Source organism: Oncorhynchus clarkii, chromosome 6 (assembly GCF_045791955.1).
Source record: "Oncorhynchus clarkii lewisi isolate Uvic-CL-2024 chromosome 6, UVic_Ocla_1.0, whole genome shotgun sequence".
In the NCBI taxonomy this organism is placed as follows: domain Eukaryota; kingdom Metazoa; phylum Chordata; class Actinopteri; order Salmoniformes; family Salmonidae; genus Oncorhynchus; species Oncorhynchus clarkii.
This window is the reverse complement of record NC_092152.1, coordinates 81,037,674-81,056,395: the sequence shown is the minus strand read 5'-3', so window position 1 is coordinate 81,056,395 and position 18,722 is coordinate 81,037,674. Positions and strand designations below refer to the sequence as shown.

At 48.8% G+C, this 18,722-nt stretch overlaps 1 protein-coding gene across 1 annotated transcript in view; it reads left to right on the top strand.

Annotated features, from left to right (window-relative positions):
* Positions 1-18,722, top strand: part of LOC139411701 (KIAA1549-like b) — a 129,750-nt gene extending 111,028 nt beyond the window's left edge. Inside the window, exons 14-22 of the mRNA XM_071158353.1 lie at positions 3,423-3,553; positions 4,078-4,310; positions 8,178-8,310; positions 14,590-14,991; positions 15,159-15,256; positions 15,613-15,701; positions 15,852-15,926; positions 16,194-16,345; positions 18,270-18,722. Coding sequence (XP_071014454.1) covers positions 3,423-3,553; positions 4,078-4,310; positions 8,178-8,310; positions 14,590-14,991; positions 15,159-15,256; positions 15,613-15,701; positions 15,852-15,926; positions 16,194-16,345; positions 18,270-18,539 — 1,583 coding nt within the window. The 3' untranslated portion in view covers positions 18,540-18,722. The remainder of the gene's footprint in view (positions 1-3,422; positions 3,554-4,077; positions 4,311-8,177; positions 8,311-14,589; positions 14,992-15,158; positions 15,257-15,612; positions 15,702-15,851; positions 15,927-16,193; positions 16,346-18,269) is intronic.

The following is an 18,722-nucleotide window of genomic DNA, read 5'->3' as shown; positions in this document are numbered from 1 at the left end:
ACTCCTTGTTCCTTGTGGTGAGTGTGTATTAACTCCTTGTTCTTTGTGGTGAGTGTGTATTAACTCCTTGTTCTTTGTGGTGAGTGTGTATTAACTCCTTGTTCCTTGTGGTGAGTGTGTATTAACTCCTTGTTCTTTGTGGTGAGTGTGTATTAACTCCTTGTTCTTTGTGGTGAGTGTGTATTAACTCCTTGTTCTTTGTGGTGAGTGTGTATTAACTCCTTGTTCCTTGTGGTGAGTGTGTATTAACTCCTTGTTCTTTGTGGTGAGTGTGTATTAACTCCTTGTTCTTTGTGGTGAGTGTGTATTAACTCCTTGTTCTTTGTGGTGAGTGTGTATTAACTCCTTGTTCTTTGTGGTGAGTGTGTATTAACTCCTTGTTCTTGTGGTGAGTGTGTATTAACTTTGTTCTTTGTGGTGAGTGTGTATTAACTCCTTGTTCTTTGTGGTGAGTGTGTATTAACTCCTTGTTCTTTGTGTGGTGTGTATTAACTCCTTGTTCTTTGTGGTGAGTGTGTATTAACTCCTTGTTCTTTGTGGTGAGTGTGTATTAACTCCTTGTTCTTTGTGTGAGTGAGTGTGTATTAACTCCTTGTTCCTTGAGGTGAGTGTGTACTAACTCCTTGTTCCTTGTGGTGAGTGTGTATTAACTCCTTGTTCCTTGTGGTGAGTGTGTATTAACTCCTTGTTCTTTGTGGTGAGTGTGTATTAACTCCTTGTTCTTTGTGGTGAGTGTGTATTAACTCCTTGTTCTTTGTGGTGAGTGTGTATTAACTCCTTGTTCCTTTGTGGTGAGTGTGTATTAACTCCTTGTTCTTTGTGGTGAGTGTGTATTAACTCCTTGTTCCTTGTGGTGAGTGTGTATTAACTCCTTGTTCCTTGTGGTGAGTGTGTATTAACTCCTTGTTCTTTGTGGTGAGTGTGTATTAACTCCTTGTTCTTTGTGGTGAGTGTGTATTAACTCCTTGTTCTTTGTGGTGAGTGTGTATTAACTCCTTGTTCTTTGTGGTGAGTGTGTATTAACTCCTTGTTCTTTGTGGTGAGTGTGTATTAACTCCTTGTTCTTTGTGGTGAGTGTGTATTAACTCCTTGTTCCTTGAGGTGAGTGTGTACTAACTCCTTGTTCCTTGTGGTGAGTGTGTATTAACTCCTTGTTCCTTGTGGTGAGTGTGTATTAACTCCTTGTTCTTTGTGGTGAGTGTGTATTAACTCCTTGTTCTTTGTGGTGAGTGTGTATTAACTCCTTGTTCCTTGTGGTGAGTGTGTATTAACTCCTTGTTCTTTGTGGTGAGTGTGTATAACTCCTTGTTCTTTGTGGTGAGTGTGTATTAACTCCTTGTTCTTTGTGGTGAGTGTGTATTAACTCCTTGTTCTTTGTGGTGAGTGTGTATTAACTCCTTGTTCTTTGTGGTGAGTGTGTATTAACTCCTTGTTCTTTGTGGTGAGTGTGTATTAACTCCTTGTTCCTTGAGGTGAGTGTGTACTAACTCCTTGTTCCTTGTGGTGAGTGTGTATTAACTCCTTGTTCCTTGTGGTGAGTGTGTATTAACTCCTTGTTCTTTGTGGTGAGTGTGTATTAACTCCTTGTTCTTTGTGGTGAGTGTGTATTAACTCCTTGTTCCTTGTGGTGAGTGTGTATTAACTCCTTGTTCTTTGTGGTGAGTGTGTATTAACTCCTTGTTCTTTGTGGTGAGTGTGTATAACTCATTGTTCCTTGTGGTGAGTGTGTATTAACTCCTTGTTCCTTGTGGTGAGTGTGTATTAACTCCTTGTTCTTTGTGGTGAGTGTGTATTAACTCCTTGTTCTTTGTGGTGAGTGTGTATTAACTCCTTGTTCTTTGTGGTGAGTGTGTATTAACTCCTTGTTCCTTGTGGTGAGTGTGTATTAACTCCTTGTTCTTTGTGGTGAGTGTGTATAACTCCTTGTTCCTTGTGGTGAGTGTGTATAACTCCTTGTTCTTTGTGGTGAGTGTGTATTAACTCCTTGTCCCTTGAGGTGAGTGTGTACTAACTCCTTGTTCCTTGTGGTGAGTGTGTATTAACTCCTTGTTCTTTGTGGTGAGTGTGTATAACTCCTTGTTCCTTGTGGTGAGTGTGTATAACTCCTTGTTCTTTGTGGTGAGTGTGTATTAACTCCTTGTTCTTTGTGGTGAGTGTGTATTAACTCCTTGTTCCTTGTGGTGAGTGTGTATAACTCTTTGTTCTTTGTGGTGAGTGTGTATTAACTCCTTGTTCCTTGTGGTGAGTGTGTATTAACTCCTAGTTCTTTGTGGTGAGTGTGTATTAACTCCATGTTCTTTGTGGTGAGTGTGTATTAACTCCTTGTGGTGAGTGTGTATTAACTCCTTGTTCTTTGTGGTGAGTGTGTATAACTCCTTGTTCCTTGTGGTGAGTGTGTATTAACTCCTTGTTCTTTGTGGTGAGTGTGTATTAACTCCTTGTTCTTTGTGGTGAGTGTGTATTAACTCCTTGTTCCTTGTGGTGAGTGTGTATAACTCATTGTTCTTTGTGGTGAGTGTGTATTAACTCCTTGTGGTGAGTGTGTATTAACTCCTAGTTCTTTGTGGTGAGTGTGTATTAACTCCATGTTCTTTGTGGTGAGTGTGTATTAACTCCTTGTGGTGAGTGTGTATTAACTCCTTGTTCTTTGTGGTGAGTGTGTATTAACTCCTTGTGGTGAGTGTGTACTAACTCCTTGTTCCTTGTGGTGAGTGTGTATTAACTCCTTGTTCTTTGTGGTGAGTGTGTATTAACTCCTTGTTCTTTGTGGTGAGTGTGTATTAACTCCTTGTTCTTTGTGGTGAGTGTGTATTAACTCCTTGTTCTTTGTGGTGAGTGTGTATAACTCCTTGTTCTTTGTGGTGAGTGTGTATTAACTCCTTGTTCTTTGTGGTGAGTGTGTATTAACTCCTTGTTCTTTGTGGTGAGTGTGTATTAACTCCTTGTTCTTTGTGGTGAGTGTGTATTAACTCCTTGTTCTTTGTGGTGAGTGTGTATTAACTCCTTGTTCCTTGAGGTGAGTGTGTACTAACTCCTTGTTCCTTGTGGTGAGTGTGTATTAACTCCTTGTTCCTTGTGGTGAGTGTGTATTAACTCCTTGTTCTTTGTGGTGAGTGTGTATTAACTCCTTGTTCTTTGTGGTGAGTGTGTATTAACTCCTTGTTCCTTGTGGTGAGTGTGTATTAACTCCTTGTTCTTTGTGGTGAGTGTGTATTAACTCCTTGTTCCTTGTGGTGAGTGTGTATTAACTCCTTGTTCCTTGTGGTGAGTGTGTATTAACTCCTTGTTCTTTGTGGTGAGTGTGTATTAACTCCTTGTTCTTTGTGGTGAGTGTGTATTAACTCCTTGTTCTTTGTGGTGAGTGTGTATTAACTCCTTGTTCTTTGTGGTGAGTTTGTGTTAACTCCTTGTTCCTTGTTCAGATCCCTACGACTCCTCGTTTGGTTCCCTGCAGCTTATTTCCATAAAGCCCATGACTGCTCCGCCCACCTATTCACACCCCGCCTCCTCTGACCGCAGCCAAGACTCAGCCATCCTCAATGGAAATGGAGAGGTGAGACACACACACACACACACGCAACACACACACGCACACATGCGTAAACACACACACACACTTTTTCATGTGTGTGCTTTTTCTCCCTCCCTGCCTCCCTGCCTCCCTGCCCCCTCCCTCCCTCCCTCCCTCCCTCCCTCCCTCCCTCCCTCCCTCCCTCCCTCCCTCCCTCCCTCCCTCCCTCCCTCCCTCCCTCCCTCCCTCCCTCCCTCCCTGCCCCCTCCCTCCCTCCCTCCCTCCCTCCCTCCCTCCCTCCCTCCCTCCCTCCCTCCCTCCCTCCCTTCCTTCCTCCCTCCCTGCCTGCCTCCCTCCCTCCCTCCCTCCCTCCCTCCCTGCCTCCTCTCTCTCTCTCTCTCCCTCCCTGCCTCCCTGCCCCCTCCCTCCCTCCCTCCCTCCCTCCCTCCCTCCCTCCCTCCCTCCCTCCCTCCCTCCCTCCCTCCCTGCCTGCCTGCCTGCCTGCCTGCCTGCCTGCCTGCCTGCCTGCCTCCCTCCCTCCCTCCCTCCCTCCCTCCCTTCTCCAGGTGAACCTAGCTCTGAAGCAGAAGTCCGACATAGAGCACTACAGGAACAAGCTGAGGCTGAAGGCTAAGAGGAAAGGGTACTATGACTTCCCCTCAGCGGACGGCAGCGGGAGTGGTAGCAGGGCGCTGGCACAGAGGCAGAGACACGGACATGAGAGGGCACCTGGAGAGCATGGCCCACCACTGGAGCCTGATGAAGACCGGGCATCCACCTACGTCAAGTCCAGCAGGAGGTGAGATGGGGGAGGGTGTGAGGGAAAAGAGGAGGGGATGGGGATATATGTTGAGTTGTAGGTGGGTAGATTGATAGTCCCTCCTCCAAAGCTTTTCAAGGACATTGATTGGCACTCTCTCTCTGCCTGTCACGCAGCCTCATTGACCAGTTGTCTGTCTGCAGTTCCATGCCCTCATCTAACCCTCCCTCTCTATAAATGCTCCCTCAGCACGGCAGTCTGTCTGTCTAATTGTTTCATTATCATCTTTCTGTGATCCAGAGGAGGGTCTCATCAGGCCTATTTAATCAGACTAATCCCCTCCTGTCTCTGGGATGGTGCTGGGCTCTGGCCCCTGGTCCTCTGGTTTTCTGCTCCTCCAGTCTGGAGATAAGAGGATTTGGTGTACTTGTCTCAGAGCAGGGGAGCCCATAAGGGGTTCTCCATTAGGACGGCTCTGCCCTGCTCTGTCGTGCCATCATTTGCTACTGATGTAGACAGAGAGAGAATAGTTGTGGTTTGTTATGGATGCCGATGAGGGAAAAACACATATGCGTCCATAACGCACAGACACGCACACAGACACGCACACAGACACGCACACAGACACGCACACAGACACGCACACAGACATGCACACACACACACACACATAGACACGCACAGACACGCACACAGACACGCACACATAGACACGCACAGACACGCACATAGACACGCACAGGCACACACACACACACACACACACAGACAGACACGCACACACACACACACACACAGACACGCACACAGACATGCACACAGACACGCACACAGACACGCACACAGACACGCACACAGACACGCACGCACACACACACGCACACAGACACGCACACAGACACGCACACAGACACGCACACAGACACGCACACAGACACGCACACAGACACGCACATAGACACGCACATAGACACACACAGACACGCACACAGACACGCACACAGACACGCACATAGACACGCACACAGACACGCACACAGACACGCACATAGACACGCACACAGACACGCACACAGACACGCACATAGACACGCACACAGACACGCACATAGACACGCACATAGACACGCACACAGACACGCACATAGACACGCACACAGACACGCACACAGACACGCACACACACACACACACACATAGACACGCACAGACACGCACACAGACACGCACACAGACACGCACATAGACACGCACATAGACACGCACACACACACACACACACACACACACACACACACACACACACACACACACACACACACACACACACACACACACACACACACACACACACACTGTACAGGAGGAGAAAGGAAAGGCAGATGTTGGTTGTTTAGGTGATGGTTTTGTGATTTTCATTGCTCTGTTTCTCTGGAGAACCAAACTTCATATTCACTGCTTGTTGCCCTCCTCGTCCTGTCTCCTCTCTCCTGTGTCCTGTCTCCTCTCTCCTGTGTCCTGTCTCCTCTCTCCTATGTCCTGTCTCCTCTCTCCGGTGTCTTGTCTCCTCTCTTCTGTGTCCTGTCTCCTCTCTCCTGTCTCCTCTCTCCTTCCCCTGTGTCCTCTCTCCTGTCTCCTCTCTCCTGTGTCCTGTGTCCTGTCTCCTCTCTCCTCCCCCTGTGTCCTCTCTCCTGTCTCCTCTCTCCTGTGTCCTGTCTCCTCTCTCCTGTGTCCTGTCTCCTGTGTCCTGTCTCCTCTCTCCTGTGTCCTGTCTCCTCTCTCCTGTCTACTCTCTCCTGTCTCCTCTCTCCTGTCTCCTGTGTCCTCCTCCTGTCTCCTCTCTCCTGTCTCCTCTCTCCTGTCTCCTCTCTCCTGTCTACTCTCTCCTGTCTCCTCTCTCCTGTCTCCTGTGTCCTCCTCCTGTCTCCTCTCTCCTGTCTCCTCTCTTCTGTCTCCTCTCTTCTGTCTCCTCTCTCCTGTCTCCTCTCTCCTGTCTCCTCTCTTCTGTCTCCTCTCTTCTGTCTCCTCTCGTCTGTCTCCTCTCTTCTGTCTGCTCTCTCCTGTCTCTATCATCTTTGGTTCTGGTGAAGTTTCCCATAGAGACATGTTTGACAGACTCTCCAGTCATGCTCAGCCTGCTGATAGGACTGTGATGAGTGATGAGATAGCACTCCCAGAGCATGTTCACTGATCTGCATCACTGCATCTTGTTCAACAGAATGAAAAATATGTATCAATATTATCATACATATTACCTCCTCTCTAAGACGTCCTCAGTATGATGCCGTTTTAGGAGTTTCAGCATTGGCTGGCAGGGATAAGTGATTGAAAAACACACAATTATGTCAAATCAATCTGGCAGAGGAGATATTATGTTCAGGAGATATTATGTTCAGACATACACTACCGTTCAACAGTTTGGGGTCACTTAGAAATGTCCTTGTTTTCCATGAAAACATACCGTACATGAAATGAGTTGCAAAATGAATAGGAAATATAGTCAAGATGTTGACAAGGGCTTCTTCCCTAAATAGTTCTTGCATAGTTTGGACCTGTGCTTTAGGTCATTGTCCTGTTGTAGGAGGAAATTGGCTCCAATGAAGCGCCGTTCACAGGGTATGGCGTTGCAAAATGGAGTGATAGCCTCCCTTCTTCAAGATCCCTTTTACCCTGAACAGATCTCCCACTTTACCACCACCAAAGCCCCCCAGACCATCACATTGCCTCCAGCATCTTTTCATTTTTTCTACGTCTCTCGAATATTCTTCTTTGTGATCTGAACACCTCAAACTTAGATTAGTCTGTCCATAACACCAATATTCCTCTGTCCAGTGTCTGTGTTCTTTTGCCCATCTTAATCTTTTATTTTTATTGGCCAGTCTGAGATATGTTTTTTTCCTTTGCAACTCTGCCTAGAAGGCCAGAATCCCAGAGTCACCTCTTCACTGTTGACGTTGAGACTGGTGTTTTGCGGGTACTATTTAATGAAGCTACCAGTTGAGGACGTGTGAGGCGTCTGTTTCTCAAACTAGACACTCTAATGAACTTGTCCTCTTGCTCAGTTGTGCACCGGGGCCTCCCACTCCTCTTTCTATTCTGGTTAGAGCCAGTTTGCGCTGTTCTGTGAAGGGAGTAGTACACAGCGTTGTATGAGACCTTCAGTTTCTTGGCAATTTCTCACATGGAATAGCCTTCATTTTTCAGAACAAGAATAGACTGACGAGTTTCAGAAGAGAGTAATTTGTTTCTGGCCATTTTGAGCCTGTAATCGAACCCACAAATGCTGACGCTCCAGATACTCAACTAGATACTCAACTAGTCTAAAGAAGGACAGTTTTATTGCTTCTTTAATCAGAACAACAGTTTTCAGCTGTTCTAACATAATTGCAAAAGGGTTTTCTAATCATCAATTAGCCTTTTAAAATGATAAACTTGGATTAGCTAACACAACGTGCCATTGGAACACAGGAGTGATGGTTGCTGATAATGGGCCTATGTAGACATTATGTAGATATTTGATTAAAAATCAGCCGTAATAGTCATTTACAACATTAACAATGTTTACACTGTATTTCTGATCAATTTGATGTTATTTTAATGGACCAGAAAATTTGCTTTTCTTTCAAAAACAAGGACATTTCTAAGTGACCCCAGACTGTTGAACGGTAGTGTGGCTGGAAAGGCCTATAGAATATAATAGAATGTTGATTGATGATGACAATGTTGCTGCTGATGATGATGAGGTTGATGACGAAGAAGACGACGACCACGACAATGATAATGAAACCAGGAGTTTCTCCTAGTTAACTGTATTGTCTAAGGCGGTTTGTTGCACTCATTTGATTAACACATTCCTCTTCTTATTGGCTGATTGATTTGAGCTCTGTAACACCCTGTGATTGGCAGACATTCTCAGGTGAGGCAGCGGACCTATCGGAGCAGGCAGAGCCTGAACAGCCCGAGTACCGGAGGAACAGAGATGGACCTGCTGGTTATGAGGGAGAGACCCAGGAGAGGCATCAGGAAGAGCGGCTATGACGTGAGTCCCACTCCCCTGACCCTGGTCCTGGTCACGACCCTGGTCCTGACCCTTGTCCTGACCCTGGTCCTTACCCTGGTCCTTACCCTGGTCCTGACCCTGGTCCTGACCCTGGTCCTTTCCCACTGGCCCTATCTGAACTGGTGTTCTGGGTCTCAGAAGCAGACGGGTTCAAACACTATTTCAAATCTTTCAGTTACTTTGAGCATTTGCTCTAGCATGATGGGTTTGGAGTGGCAGATGGTTGGGGTTTGGAATGGCAGATGGGAGGGGTTTGGAATGGCAGATCGGTGGGGTAAGGAATTGCAGAAGGGTGGGGTTTTTAGTGGCATATGGGCGGGGTTGGAATGGCAGATGGGTAGGGTTTGGAGTGGCAGATGGGCGGGGTTGGAATGGCAGATGGGTGAGGTTTGGAATGGCAGATGGGCAGGGTTTGGAGTGGCAGATGGGTGGGGTTTGGAATGGCAGATGGGAGGGGTTTGGAATGGCAGATGGGAGGGGTTTGGAATGGCAGATCGGTGGGGTAAGGAGTGGCAGATGGGCGAGGTTTGGAGTGGCAGATGCGCAGGGTTTGGAGTGGCAGATGGGAGGGGTTTGGAATGGCAGATGTGCGGGGTTTGGAGTGGCAGATGTGCGGGGTTTGGAATGGCAGATGTGCGGGGTTTGGAGTGGCAGATGTGCGGGGTTTGGAGTGGCAGATGTGCGGGGTTTGGAGTGGCAGATGTGCGGGGTTTGGAGTGGCAGATGTGCGGGGTTTGGAGTGGCAGATGTGCGGGGTTTGGAATGGCAGATGTGCGGGGTTTGGAGTGGCAGATGTGCGGGGTTTGGAGTGGCAGATGTGCGGGGTTTGGAGTGGCAGATGGGCAGGGTTTGGAGTGGCAGATGGGCGTGGTTGTAATGGCAGATGCGTGTGGTTTGGAGTGGCAGGTGCGTGGGGTTTGGAGTGGCAGATGGGCGGGGTTGGAATGGCAGATGGGTGGGGTTTGGAGTGGCAGATGGGCGTGGTTGTAATGGCAGATGGGTGGGGTTTGGAGTGGCAGATGGGCGGGGTTGGAATAGCAGATGGGTGGGGTTTGTAGTGGCAGATGGGCGGGGTTGGAATGGCAGATGGGTGGGGTTTGGAGTGGCAGATGGGCGGGGTTGGAATGGCAGATGGGTGGGGTTTGGAGTGGCAGATGGGCGTGGTTGTAATGGCAGATGGGTGGGGTTTGGAATGGCAGATGGGGGGGGTTGGAATGGCAGATGGGTGGGGTTTGGAGTGGCAGATGGGCGTGGTTGTAATGGCAGATGGGTGGGGTTTGGAGTGGCAGATGGGCGGGGTTGGAATGGCAGATGGGTGGGGTTTGGAGTGGCAGATGGGCGGGGTTGGAATGGCAGATGGGTGGGGTTTGGAGTGGCAGATGGGCGTGGTTGTAATGGCAGATGGGTGGGGTTTGGAGTGGCAGATGGGCTTGGTTGTAATGGCAGATGGGTGGGGTTTGGAGTGGCAGATGGGCGTGGTTGTAATGGCAGATGGGTGGGGTTTGGAGTGGCAGATGGGTGGGGTTGGAATGGCAGATGGGTGGGGTTTGGAGTGGCAGATGGGCGTGGTTGGAATGGCAGATGGGTGGGGTTTGGAGTGGCAGATGCGTGGGGTTTGGAGTGGCAGATGCGTGGGGTTTGGAGTGGCAGATGCGTGGGGTTTGGAGTGGCAGATGCGTGGGGTTTGGAGTGGCAGATGCGTGGGGTTTGGAGTGGCAGATGGGTGGGCTTTGAAACAATGTTGAAACGAGCAGTTCATGCTTGTAAACCCACAAATGTTGCTGAGTTAAAGCAGTCCTGCATGCAGCTATGTTTATTTTGTTATTTGTAAACTCAGGTTCCCTTTATCTAACATTAGTTTTTTGCTGAAGATCTGACAACATTCAGTATCAAAAATACGCAAAAATAGAGAAAATGTAAAAGGAGGCAAATACTTTTTCCTGACACTGTCTCTGTAGCTTACATGTCCACAGTCGTTAAAACCACTCATTTTACAGGTGATTTACTATCCAAAAATAGCTAACATCCCCAGGTGACTGGAGACAACAGCTTCCTGTTGCAAACAAACAAACAATGTACCTGCACGCTCCAAATGTTTTGTATGGTGCTGAGGCCAAAATAAACACAAACACATTCACTGCTTGCTGCAAAAAGTGTTGACTTGGAAGGATTCAGACTAGTGCATGTTTCACAACAGACACATCACTGGGTAGTGAACTGTCTGTTTTGTAGTACCTCTGGCAGGGTACTGTTGCAGTCAAGGCAGTTGTCTTAAGGTGTAGAGGTGAGTTCCATTCAACATCACAGCATATTGCAATCCTGAATGCACCCCTAATAGAGCTCTCCAGGGGTCAAAGTCTCAGACAGGAACTGGACTGTCCACATACAGGTGTGGTTGAAGTTAAGCACATCAGACTGCAGTGAAGGAGTTGCTTAATGGATGATAGTGGTAGATTCATAAGGTGTTCTTTATAGTTGTGGTTTATGATACCTTTCAGACATGTTGCTCTCCTCTCCTCTCCTCGCCTCGCCTCTCCTCTTCCCTCCTCTCCTCTCCTCTTCCTCTCCTCTGCCTCGCCTCTCCTCTTCCCTCCTCTCCTCTCCTCTCCTCTCCTCTCCTCTCCTCTCCTCTCCTCTCCTCTCCTCTCCTCTCCTCTCCTCGCCTCTCCTCTCCTCTCCTCTCCTCGCCTCGCCTCTCCTCTCCTCTCCTCTGCCTCTCCTCTGCCTCTCCTCTCCTCTTCCTCTCCTCTGCCTCGCCTCTCCTCTCCTCTTCCCTCCTCTCCTCGCCTCGCCTCTCCTCTCCTCTTCCCTTCTCTCCTTTCCTCTCCTCTTCCTCTCCTCTTCCTCTCATCTGCCTCGCCTCGCCCCTCCTCTCCTCTCCTCTCCTCTTCCTCTCCTCTTCCTCTCCTCTTCCTTGCCTCGCCTCGTCCCGCCTCCTCGCCCCTCCTCTCCTCTCCTCTCCTCTCCTGTGGTGTGATACTGTTGCTGCGTAGATGATGCTGGACAGATGCAGTTAGAATATCAAGAGGCTAAAGAGCAGCTCCCTGAAGTCATGTTTCAGATCACTACTTAACAAACACCACAATTATCTCTAAGACGCTGTTAATATCTTATAACCTTTAACCTTTCATTTACAAACAAAGAGAACGAGGTAGTTTTACAGTAAGCTCCTACTTTACAAACAGAACAGCATAGTGTCTTTCTCTCCTTTACTTTATCTAATCATCTCAGACATTGGTTTTAACAATAACCACATATTACATCTAATAGAATATGTATCACATTTACCACAGACAGTAACAACTCTTTGAGTCTATTGTCAATATCCTCTACATAGAGAAGCATCATTTCCTCCCAAGCAACCTGTCTTCATACTTCTCTTCCTCTAGTCCGCCCTCCACTGTTCTGCTCCCTGTCTTCCTCCACCTCCTCCCTCCACTGTTCTGCTCCCTGTCTTCCTCCACCTCCTCCCTCCACTGTTCTGCTCCCTGTCTTCCTCCACCTCCTCCCTCCACTGTTCTGCTCCCTGTCTTCCTCCACCTCCTCCCTCCACTGTTCTGCTCCCTGTCTTCCTCCACCTCCTGCCTCCACTGTTCTGCTCCCTGTCTTCCTCCACCTCCTCCCTCCACTGTTCTGCTCACTGTCTTCCTCCACCTCTTCCCTCCACTGTTCTGTTCCCTGTTTTCCTCCTCCTCCCTCCACTCTTCTGCTCCCTGTCTTCCTCTATGTCCTCCCTCCACTGTTCTGCTCCCTTTCTTCCTCCACCTCCTCCCTCCACTGTTCTGCCGCCTGTCTTCCTCCACCTCCTCCCTCCACTGTTCTGCTCCCTGTCTTCCTCCACCTCCTCCCTCCACTGTTCTGCTCCCTGTCTTCCTCCACCTCCTCCCTCCACTGTTCTGCTCCCTGTCTTCCTCTATGTCCTCCCTCCACTGTTCTGCTCCCTGTCTTCCTCCACCTCCTCCCTCCACTGTTCTGCTCCCTGTCATCCTCCACCTCCTCCCTCCACTGTTCTGCTCCTTGTCTTCCTCCACCTCCTCCCTCCACTGTTCTCCTCCCTGTCTTCCTCCACCTCCTCCCTCCACTGTTGTGCTCCCTTCTCTACCTCCCGTGGGAGTGAATCATAGCCTCCCTGCAGTAACCGTAACAACCGTGTCAAACCTGCAACCTGCAAAGAATCCGGTGCTAGCGTGTTCGGTCAGCTCCTTGCAGAAGGACTGGCTCTATTGATTACAGTGGGAACGCTTGCTCTGCGGGCCATATCACTGCGGAACAGTGGGAACGCTTGCTCTGCGGGCCATATCACTGCGGAACAGTGGGAACGCTTGCTCTGCGGGCCATATCACTGCGGAACAGTGGGAACGCTTGCTCTGCGGGCCATATCACTGCGGAACAGTGGGAACGCTTGCTCTGCGGGCCATATCACTGCAGAACAGTGGGAACGCTTGCTCTGCGGGCCATATCACTGCGGATCCACGTCTCTGCCTGTCCGTGTTGCGAGGGAACTGATTTATGAGGCGGCTGCGCCAGGTCTCCTGTGGCTGCTCCCATCCACTCGCACAGGAAGTAGGGCACCCTCAGATCCAACTCATTTATCACCCTGAGAGAGAGTGGGATGGAGGAAGAGAGAGGCTGGAGGGAGAAAGCAAGGAGGGAGAGGTGGATATAGAGAGAGCAGAGCGAGCACAGAGCGTGGGTGAGAAAAGGGAAGGAGAGAGAGTGAGAGAGAGTGAGAGAGTGACAGTGAGAGTGAGAGAGAGTGAGAGAGAGATATAACAGTAGGCTAACACACACAGACCTAGTAGTTTACCGCAGTGCTTAATTACTTCTACAGTGATTTGACGGATTGTTTATCGCCACAATTAATCTACGGGGGGCGGGACAAGGAGAGGGAAGGAGGAGATGGAGAGATAAACAGAAACACAACTCACACTCCATACAAAACTGTCCCGGTAGCACTCTACCCTGCAGAGACCAACCAGAGAGAGAGCAGTTCCACTGGAGGAATACTGAACACCTATTCATGTGAGATATTACAGTACTACAGTGTACCATCAAGCAGCTCTGGCTAACTTAGTCAGCATCTTGTCAACAACAACTAGTATAGCTTCCTGAATCGTTAAAGCCACTTGAACATTTCTCATCTGACCATCTCTGGTTGAGTCAGTGGCATTCCACCCAGCTATCAGGGGACTGTTCATTTACCGTTGTAGCACTGTGCTCGTAAATCATGAAATGGGGGGGGTTGCAATGCATTGTGGGATAGTCCTTCAGTGCTGTAAAGAGAAAGTACTTGGCACGAGTGTCTTTGGAGTTGTGGTGTGTTTCTGTGTAAAGGACATGGCTCCCTAAACCGGGGCAGCATCACCAGTTTGCAGGGTGCTAATAAAGTGAATGAAGAGTTTTTGTTTGAGCCTAAGAGAGCACTAAAATGACACTCTACTCTGATAGATCTGGGAGACAATGACACTCTACTCTGATAGATCTGGGAGACAATGACACTCTACTCTGATAGGTCTGGGAGACAATGACACTCTACTCTGATAGGTCTGGGAGACAATGACACTCTACTCTGATAGGTCTGGGAGACAATGACACTCTACTGTGATAGGTCTGGGAGACAATGACACTCTACTCTGATAGGTCTGGGAGACAATGACACTCTACTCTGATAGGTCTGGGAGACAATGACACTCTACTCTGATAGGTCTGGGAGGCAATGACACTCTACTCTGATAGGTCTGGGAGGCAATGACACTCTACTCTGAAAGGTCTGGGAGACAATGACACTCTACTCTGATAGGTCTGGGAGGCAATGACACTCTACTCTGATAGGTCTGGGAGGCAATGACACTCTACTCTGAAAGGTCTGGGAGACAATGACACTCTACTCTGATAGGTCTGGGAGACAATGACACTCTACTCTGATAGGTCTGGGAGACAATGACACTCTACTCTGATAGGTCTGAACTGTATTAGCTCTACTAGTACTAATTGGAAATGAAGTGTGAACAGTGTATCAGTGGAGGTTGCTGAGGGAGGACGGCTCATAATGATGGCTGGAACGGCGCCAATGGAGCCATGTGTTTGATACCATTCCACTGATTCTGCTCCAGTCATTACCACAAGCCTGTCCTCCCTGATTAAGGTGCCACCAACCTCCTGGGCAGTGTGTGTGTGTGTGTGTGTGTGTGTGTGTGTGTGTGTGTGTGTGTGTGTGTGTGTGCGTAACCAATTCCCCTCTTTTTCTCTGTGTTTCAGACTGAACCGGAGCTGATTGAGGAGACCAACGTGGATCGTCTGATTGGCCCGCGGGGGGGTTATGTCTGCCCCAGAGGGGTCAAAGGTCACTCAGAGACCTCCACGTTGAGCTCCCAGCCGTCCATCGACGAGGTACGCCAGCAGATGCACCTGCTCTTGGAGGAGGCCTTCAGCCTGGCCTCAGGGGGACACTCCTCCACAGCCGGACGCCACCACCACTCCCATCATCCCCACCCCCACCACGGTTACCACCACGGCCACTACAGCCCCGGACCTCCACCCCTGCCCTACTCTGACGTGGTGACCAGTGCCCCGGGAACCATGAGCCGTGGCCGGGGAGGAGGGCTGCAGTGGGTGCCGGCGTACGGAGCAGACATGTATCAGTGCAGCCTCCCCAAACCTGTGAGTGGGTGGAAGGATACAACCTCTGGGAATGGTTATGTTAGGTCAAAATGTACTACTGTACTGGTTCTAGTTGACTAAACCTTAACAAGTAGACACTTTCTCCTATCAGAAAACATCAACCCACAGTATATTATTCATGTGTGTGTTGACTTGTCTTCTTCCAGGCCTTTAGGTTCACCCAGCTTCCTGACATGGTTATGACCTCTCCTCCACCCCCTATTCCCCCTCGCACCGGCCCCCCTCCAGGGACCTCTCTAAGACGGTACGGCCAGGACACACACACACACACACACACACACAGCCCCATAACACTATTCTTTCCTCTAATGAATCAAAGCTGCGACACCTCACTCTCACCCAAAAATGAATCACTGAACTCCCCAACATTCGCATGGTAATATTCACCAGGGAAATGCAGTGTGGCCAGACTGATCTCAGTCGTGTATACTGCACATTTGAAAGCAGAATCAGTGCAGAGGAAGATGACATGAATAGCGATGAGAATCCAGTGTTACTGTGGGTCTTATATGGAGCACCACTGTCCTCTTGTGGTGAAGAATATGTGTTGCATGTGAATGTGATTTTGCGATGTGAGCATTATCTCTCTCTCTGACTCAGCTCGTCGCCTGACCTGGGGTCCACGGCCAGGATCTCAGAGTCTGGGACCAACATGACGGATATGCAGACGGATATGCATAATGACAGCAGTGCCCCCTATGTCTCTCTCTCTAGAGCAGCACTCCCCTCAGTCCCCCTCTCCAGAGCAGCACTCCCCTCAGTCCCCCTCTCCAGAGCAGCACTCCCCTCAGTCCCCCTCTCCAGAGCAGCACTCCCCTCAGTCCCCCTCTCCAGAGCAGCACTCCCCTCAGTCCCCCTCTCCAGAGCAGCACTCCCCTCAGTCACAGCAGAACAGCCGATGTCCACCTACTCAGGTCAGAACCTGTTTGTCTGTTTTTTAAATTTATTTTATTATCCTTGTGAGGGTCTAGGTTAGGAGTTAGGGTTTGGGTAAGGAGTTTGGGTTAGGAGTTTGGGTTTGGGTTAGGAGTTAGAATTAGGGTTAGGATTTAGGTTTAGGTCTAGGTCTAGGTTAACTTTGTTGTTTGTCACAATTGTAGAACAACTTGATTCTTCTTCTAGTAATGGCAGTTGTCATTGTAGTATTTCCCCTGTATAACGACCTCCTAACCCCCCCACAGGAAACCCCATCACAGCGGTGTACGCCATCCCAGCCTCGCGGTCGGGTTACTCTGAGTACTTTGCCTCCACGCCCCCGTCCTCCTACCACAGCCCATCCTGGATGTCCTACCCCCCCGAGCCTGAGGACGTGCCCCCCCAGTGGGCTGACTCTGTAAGAACCCCCCCTACTCTCCACACTCACCTCGTAGGTAGAAGTAGCTACCCACTGTAAGAATAGGTCAAAGATAAATAAACAACGCAGAGACAGAGGACGAGAGGTCAAAAGGACGAGAAGTCAATAGAGTAATAATGATGAAGGGAATAGTGTTTTTTCTGTAATAGGGAATTATTGCTCAATGGTTCAGAGACATGGGAGGAATATGTCTTCTGAAAAAGGATACTTGTTATTTGGCCATTGGCTAGTTTTATTGCAAGGAATTCTAATTGATCAAGCACAGGCTAGGGCTGGGTTATAAATCTACATGCTGTCCCTTTGTTCTGGGGAGAGAACCACTGGAGAGAATCACTGAGGACAGGGGAGAATGACCATAACATCTATGATTTGGCCTCTTTGAATAAACCTATTTTCCTCCCCCTGATTTGCTTTGGGGTTTGTGTTATTGAAGAGTAACAAAAATTGCTAACACCACTGATCCTGGGACAGATACGTTACCTTATGGTAAAGTTAGGATGGGGGTGAAATATTCTGATCCTAAATCTGTGCTTAATGGTATGTTCTACCTCGAGCCACAACCACACCACACACAAGGGAAAGCCCAATCCTGCCCCAGGTCTTAGAGTTGTTATGTAAACTAATGGAAAGTTACAGAGCTCAATGTGTTTTCCTGGATGTTTGTAAGACACCAAAATGTGACTCATCAGTGAATATGAAGACATTTTCATGACAGCCTCTGCAGAGAGCCTTATCAGGGATTGACAGTGAGCTCATTCCTCATCTACCACTAAGCAAAATGTGGTTCCTAATTTTCTATTGTACAATACTCTCTGTCTCTCTCTGTCTGTTAAACATGAAACAGGTTCCATTTCCCCCTCTGTCAGATCTGTTATTGACCATGTGACCTCCCCTCTCCTCACTGGCCTTTCCCCCTCTGTCAGATCTGTTATTGACCATGTGACCTCCCCTCTCCTCACTGGCCTTTCCCCCTCTGTCAGATCTGTTATTGATTATGTGACCTCCCCTCTCCTCACTGGCCTTTCCTCCTCTGTCAGATCTGTTATTGATCATGTGACCTCCCCTCTCCTCACTGGCCTTTCCCCCTCTGTCAGATCTGTTATTGATCATGTGACCTCCCCGCTCCTCACTGGCCTTTCCTCCTCTGTCAGATCTGTTATTGATCATGTGACCTCCCCTCTCCTCACTGGCCTTTCCCCCTCTGTCAGATCTGTTATTGATCATGTGACCTCCCCTCTCCTCACTGGCCTTTCCTCCTCTGTTAGATCTGTTATTGATCATGTGACCTCCCCTCTCCTCACTGGCCTTTCCTCCTCTGTATGGAATGTTCTTTGTATCCCTGTTTGTCTGCCTGTTTCAACCAGATGCCTTCACGCAGTGTCTTTTTGCAGAACCAGTGTCATTTAGAAACCATTTGCTGAACTGAATGTATGGCTGGATGTACTACCGGGGTAGTTGAGCACATTTCCTAAATGAACACCTCTCTTCTTTTTTCTTTTGGGTATTTCAATGATTAGTTTTGTGTAGAGTCAGACACATCTCATGTCCACATTCTAAACTAAACCATAAGTGGAGTTCAAATGCTTGGTTTGAATCGAAAGTCCATTTTTAAAAGTGACAGATATTTTAATCGCTGTTTTAATTTTTACTTGTTAATTTATTTTATCGTGTGAGTTTCGTCCAAGTTTGCTTGTGTATATTTACCCTTGTTTTCAGCCATTTGAATATGTGTAATACATGTGGAAGAGAGACAATGTTCACCCAGCAAACTGATCCAATAAGGATAATATGTTTTTGAATTTGGAAAATAAAAACAAAGCATCAGGTGTATTTCCTGTCGTGTTGGTGGGTATCAAACCCTGTGTGGTTGTTTTGGTGACACCTGGCCTACCCTCTCTTCCAGGTGGCTCTCCCAGGGTACGTGGAGGCCTTCCCTCATCCCCGCTACCCTCAAGGCAGCTCCCCCAGACTCCCCCAACACTACGGCCAGGCCATGGAGCCACCCCCCACCCCGACCACCGCCGCGTCCCAGCAGAGCCTGCCCGATGCGAGGGAGCCCAGAGACAGAGTCCCCCTCAGCAGTCTCTCCACATCCGCCCTGGTCCAGGCCATCCGCCAGGAGGTGGCAAAGCTGGCCAAGAAGCAGACAGACATGTTTGAGTTCCAGGTGTAATCCCTCCCTCTAGTGGCCGGGAGGTGGAATTGCAGCACTCTCTTTTCTGAACATGCTGTAACACTAGAGACAAAACAAACTCTCAAACTCAACTTTTTTGACATTTGTATATTAAGACTGATAAAAGCCTCTTTCTTTCCATTTCTCTCTCTCCCCCACCTCTCTCAAAGTGGGAAAATCCCA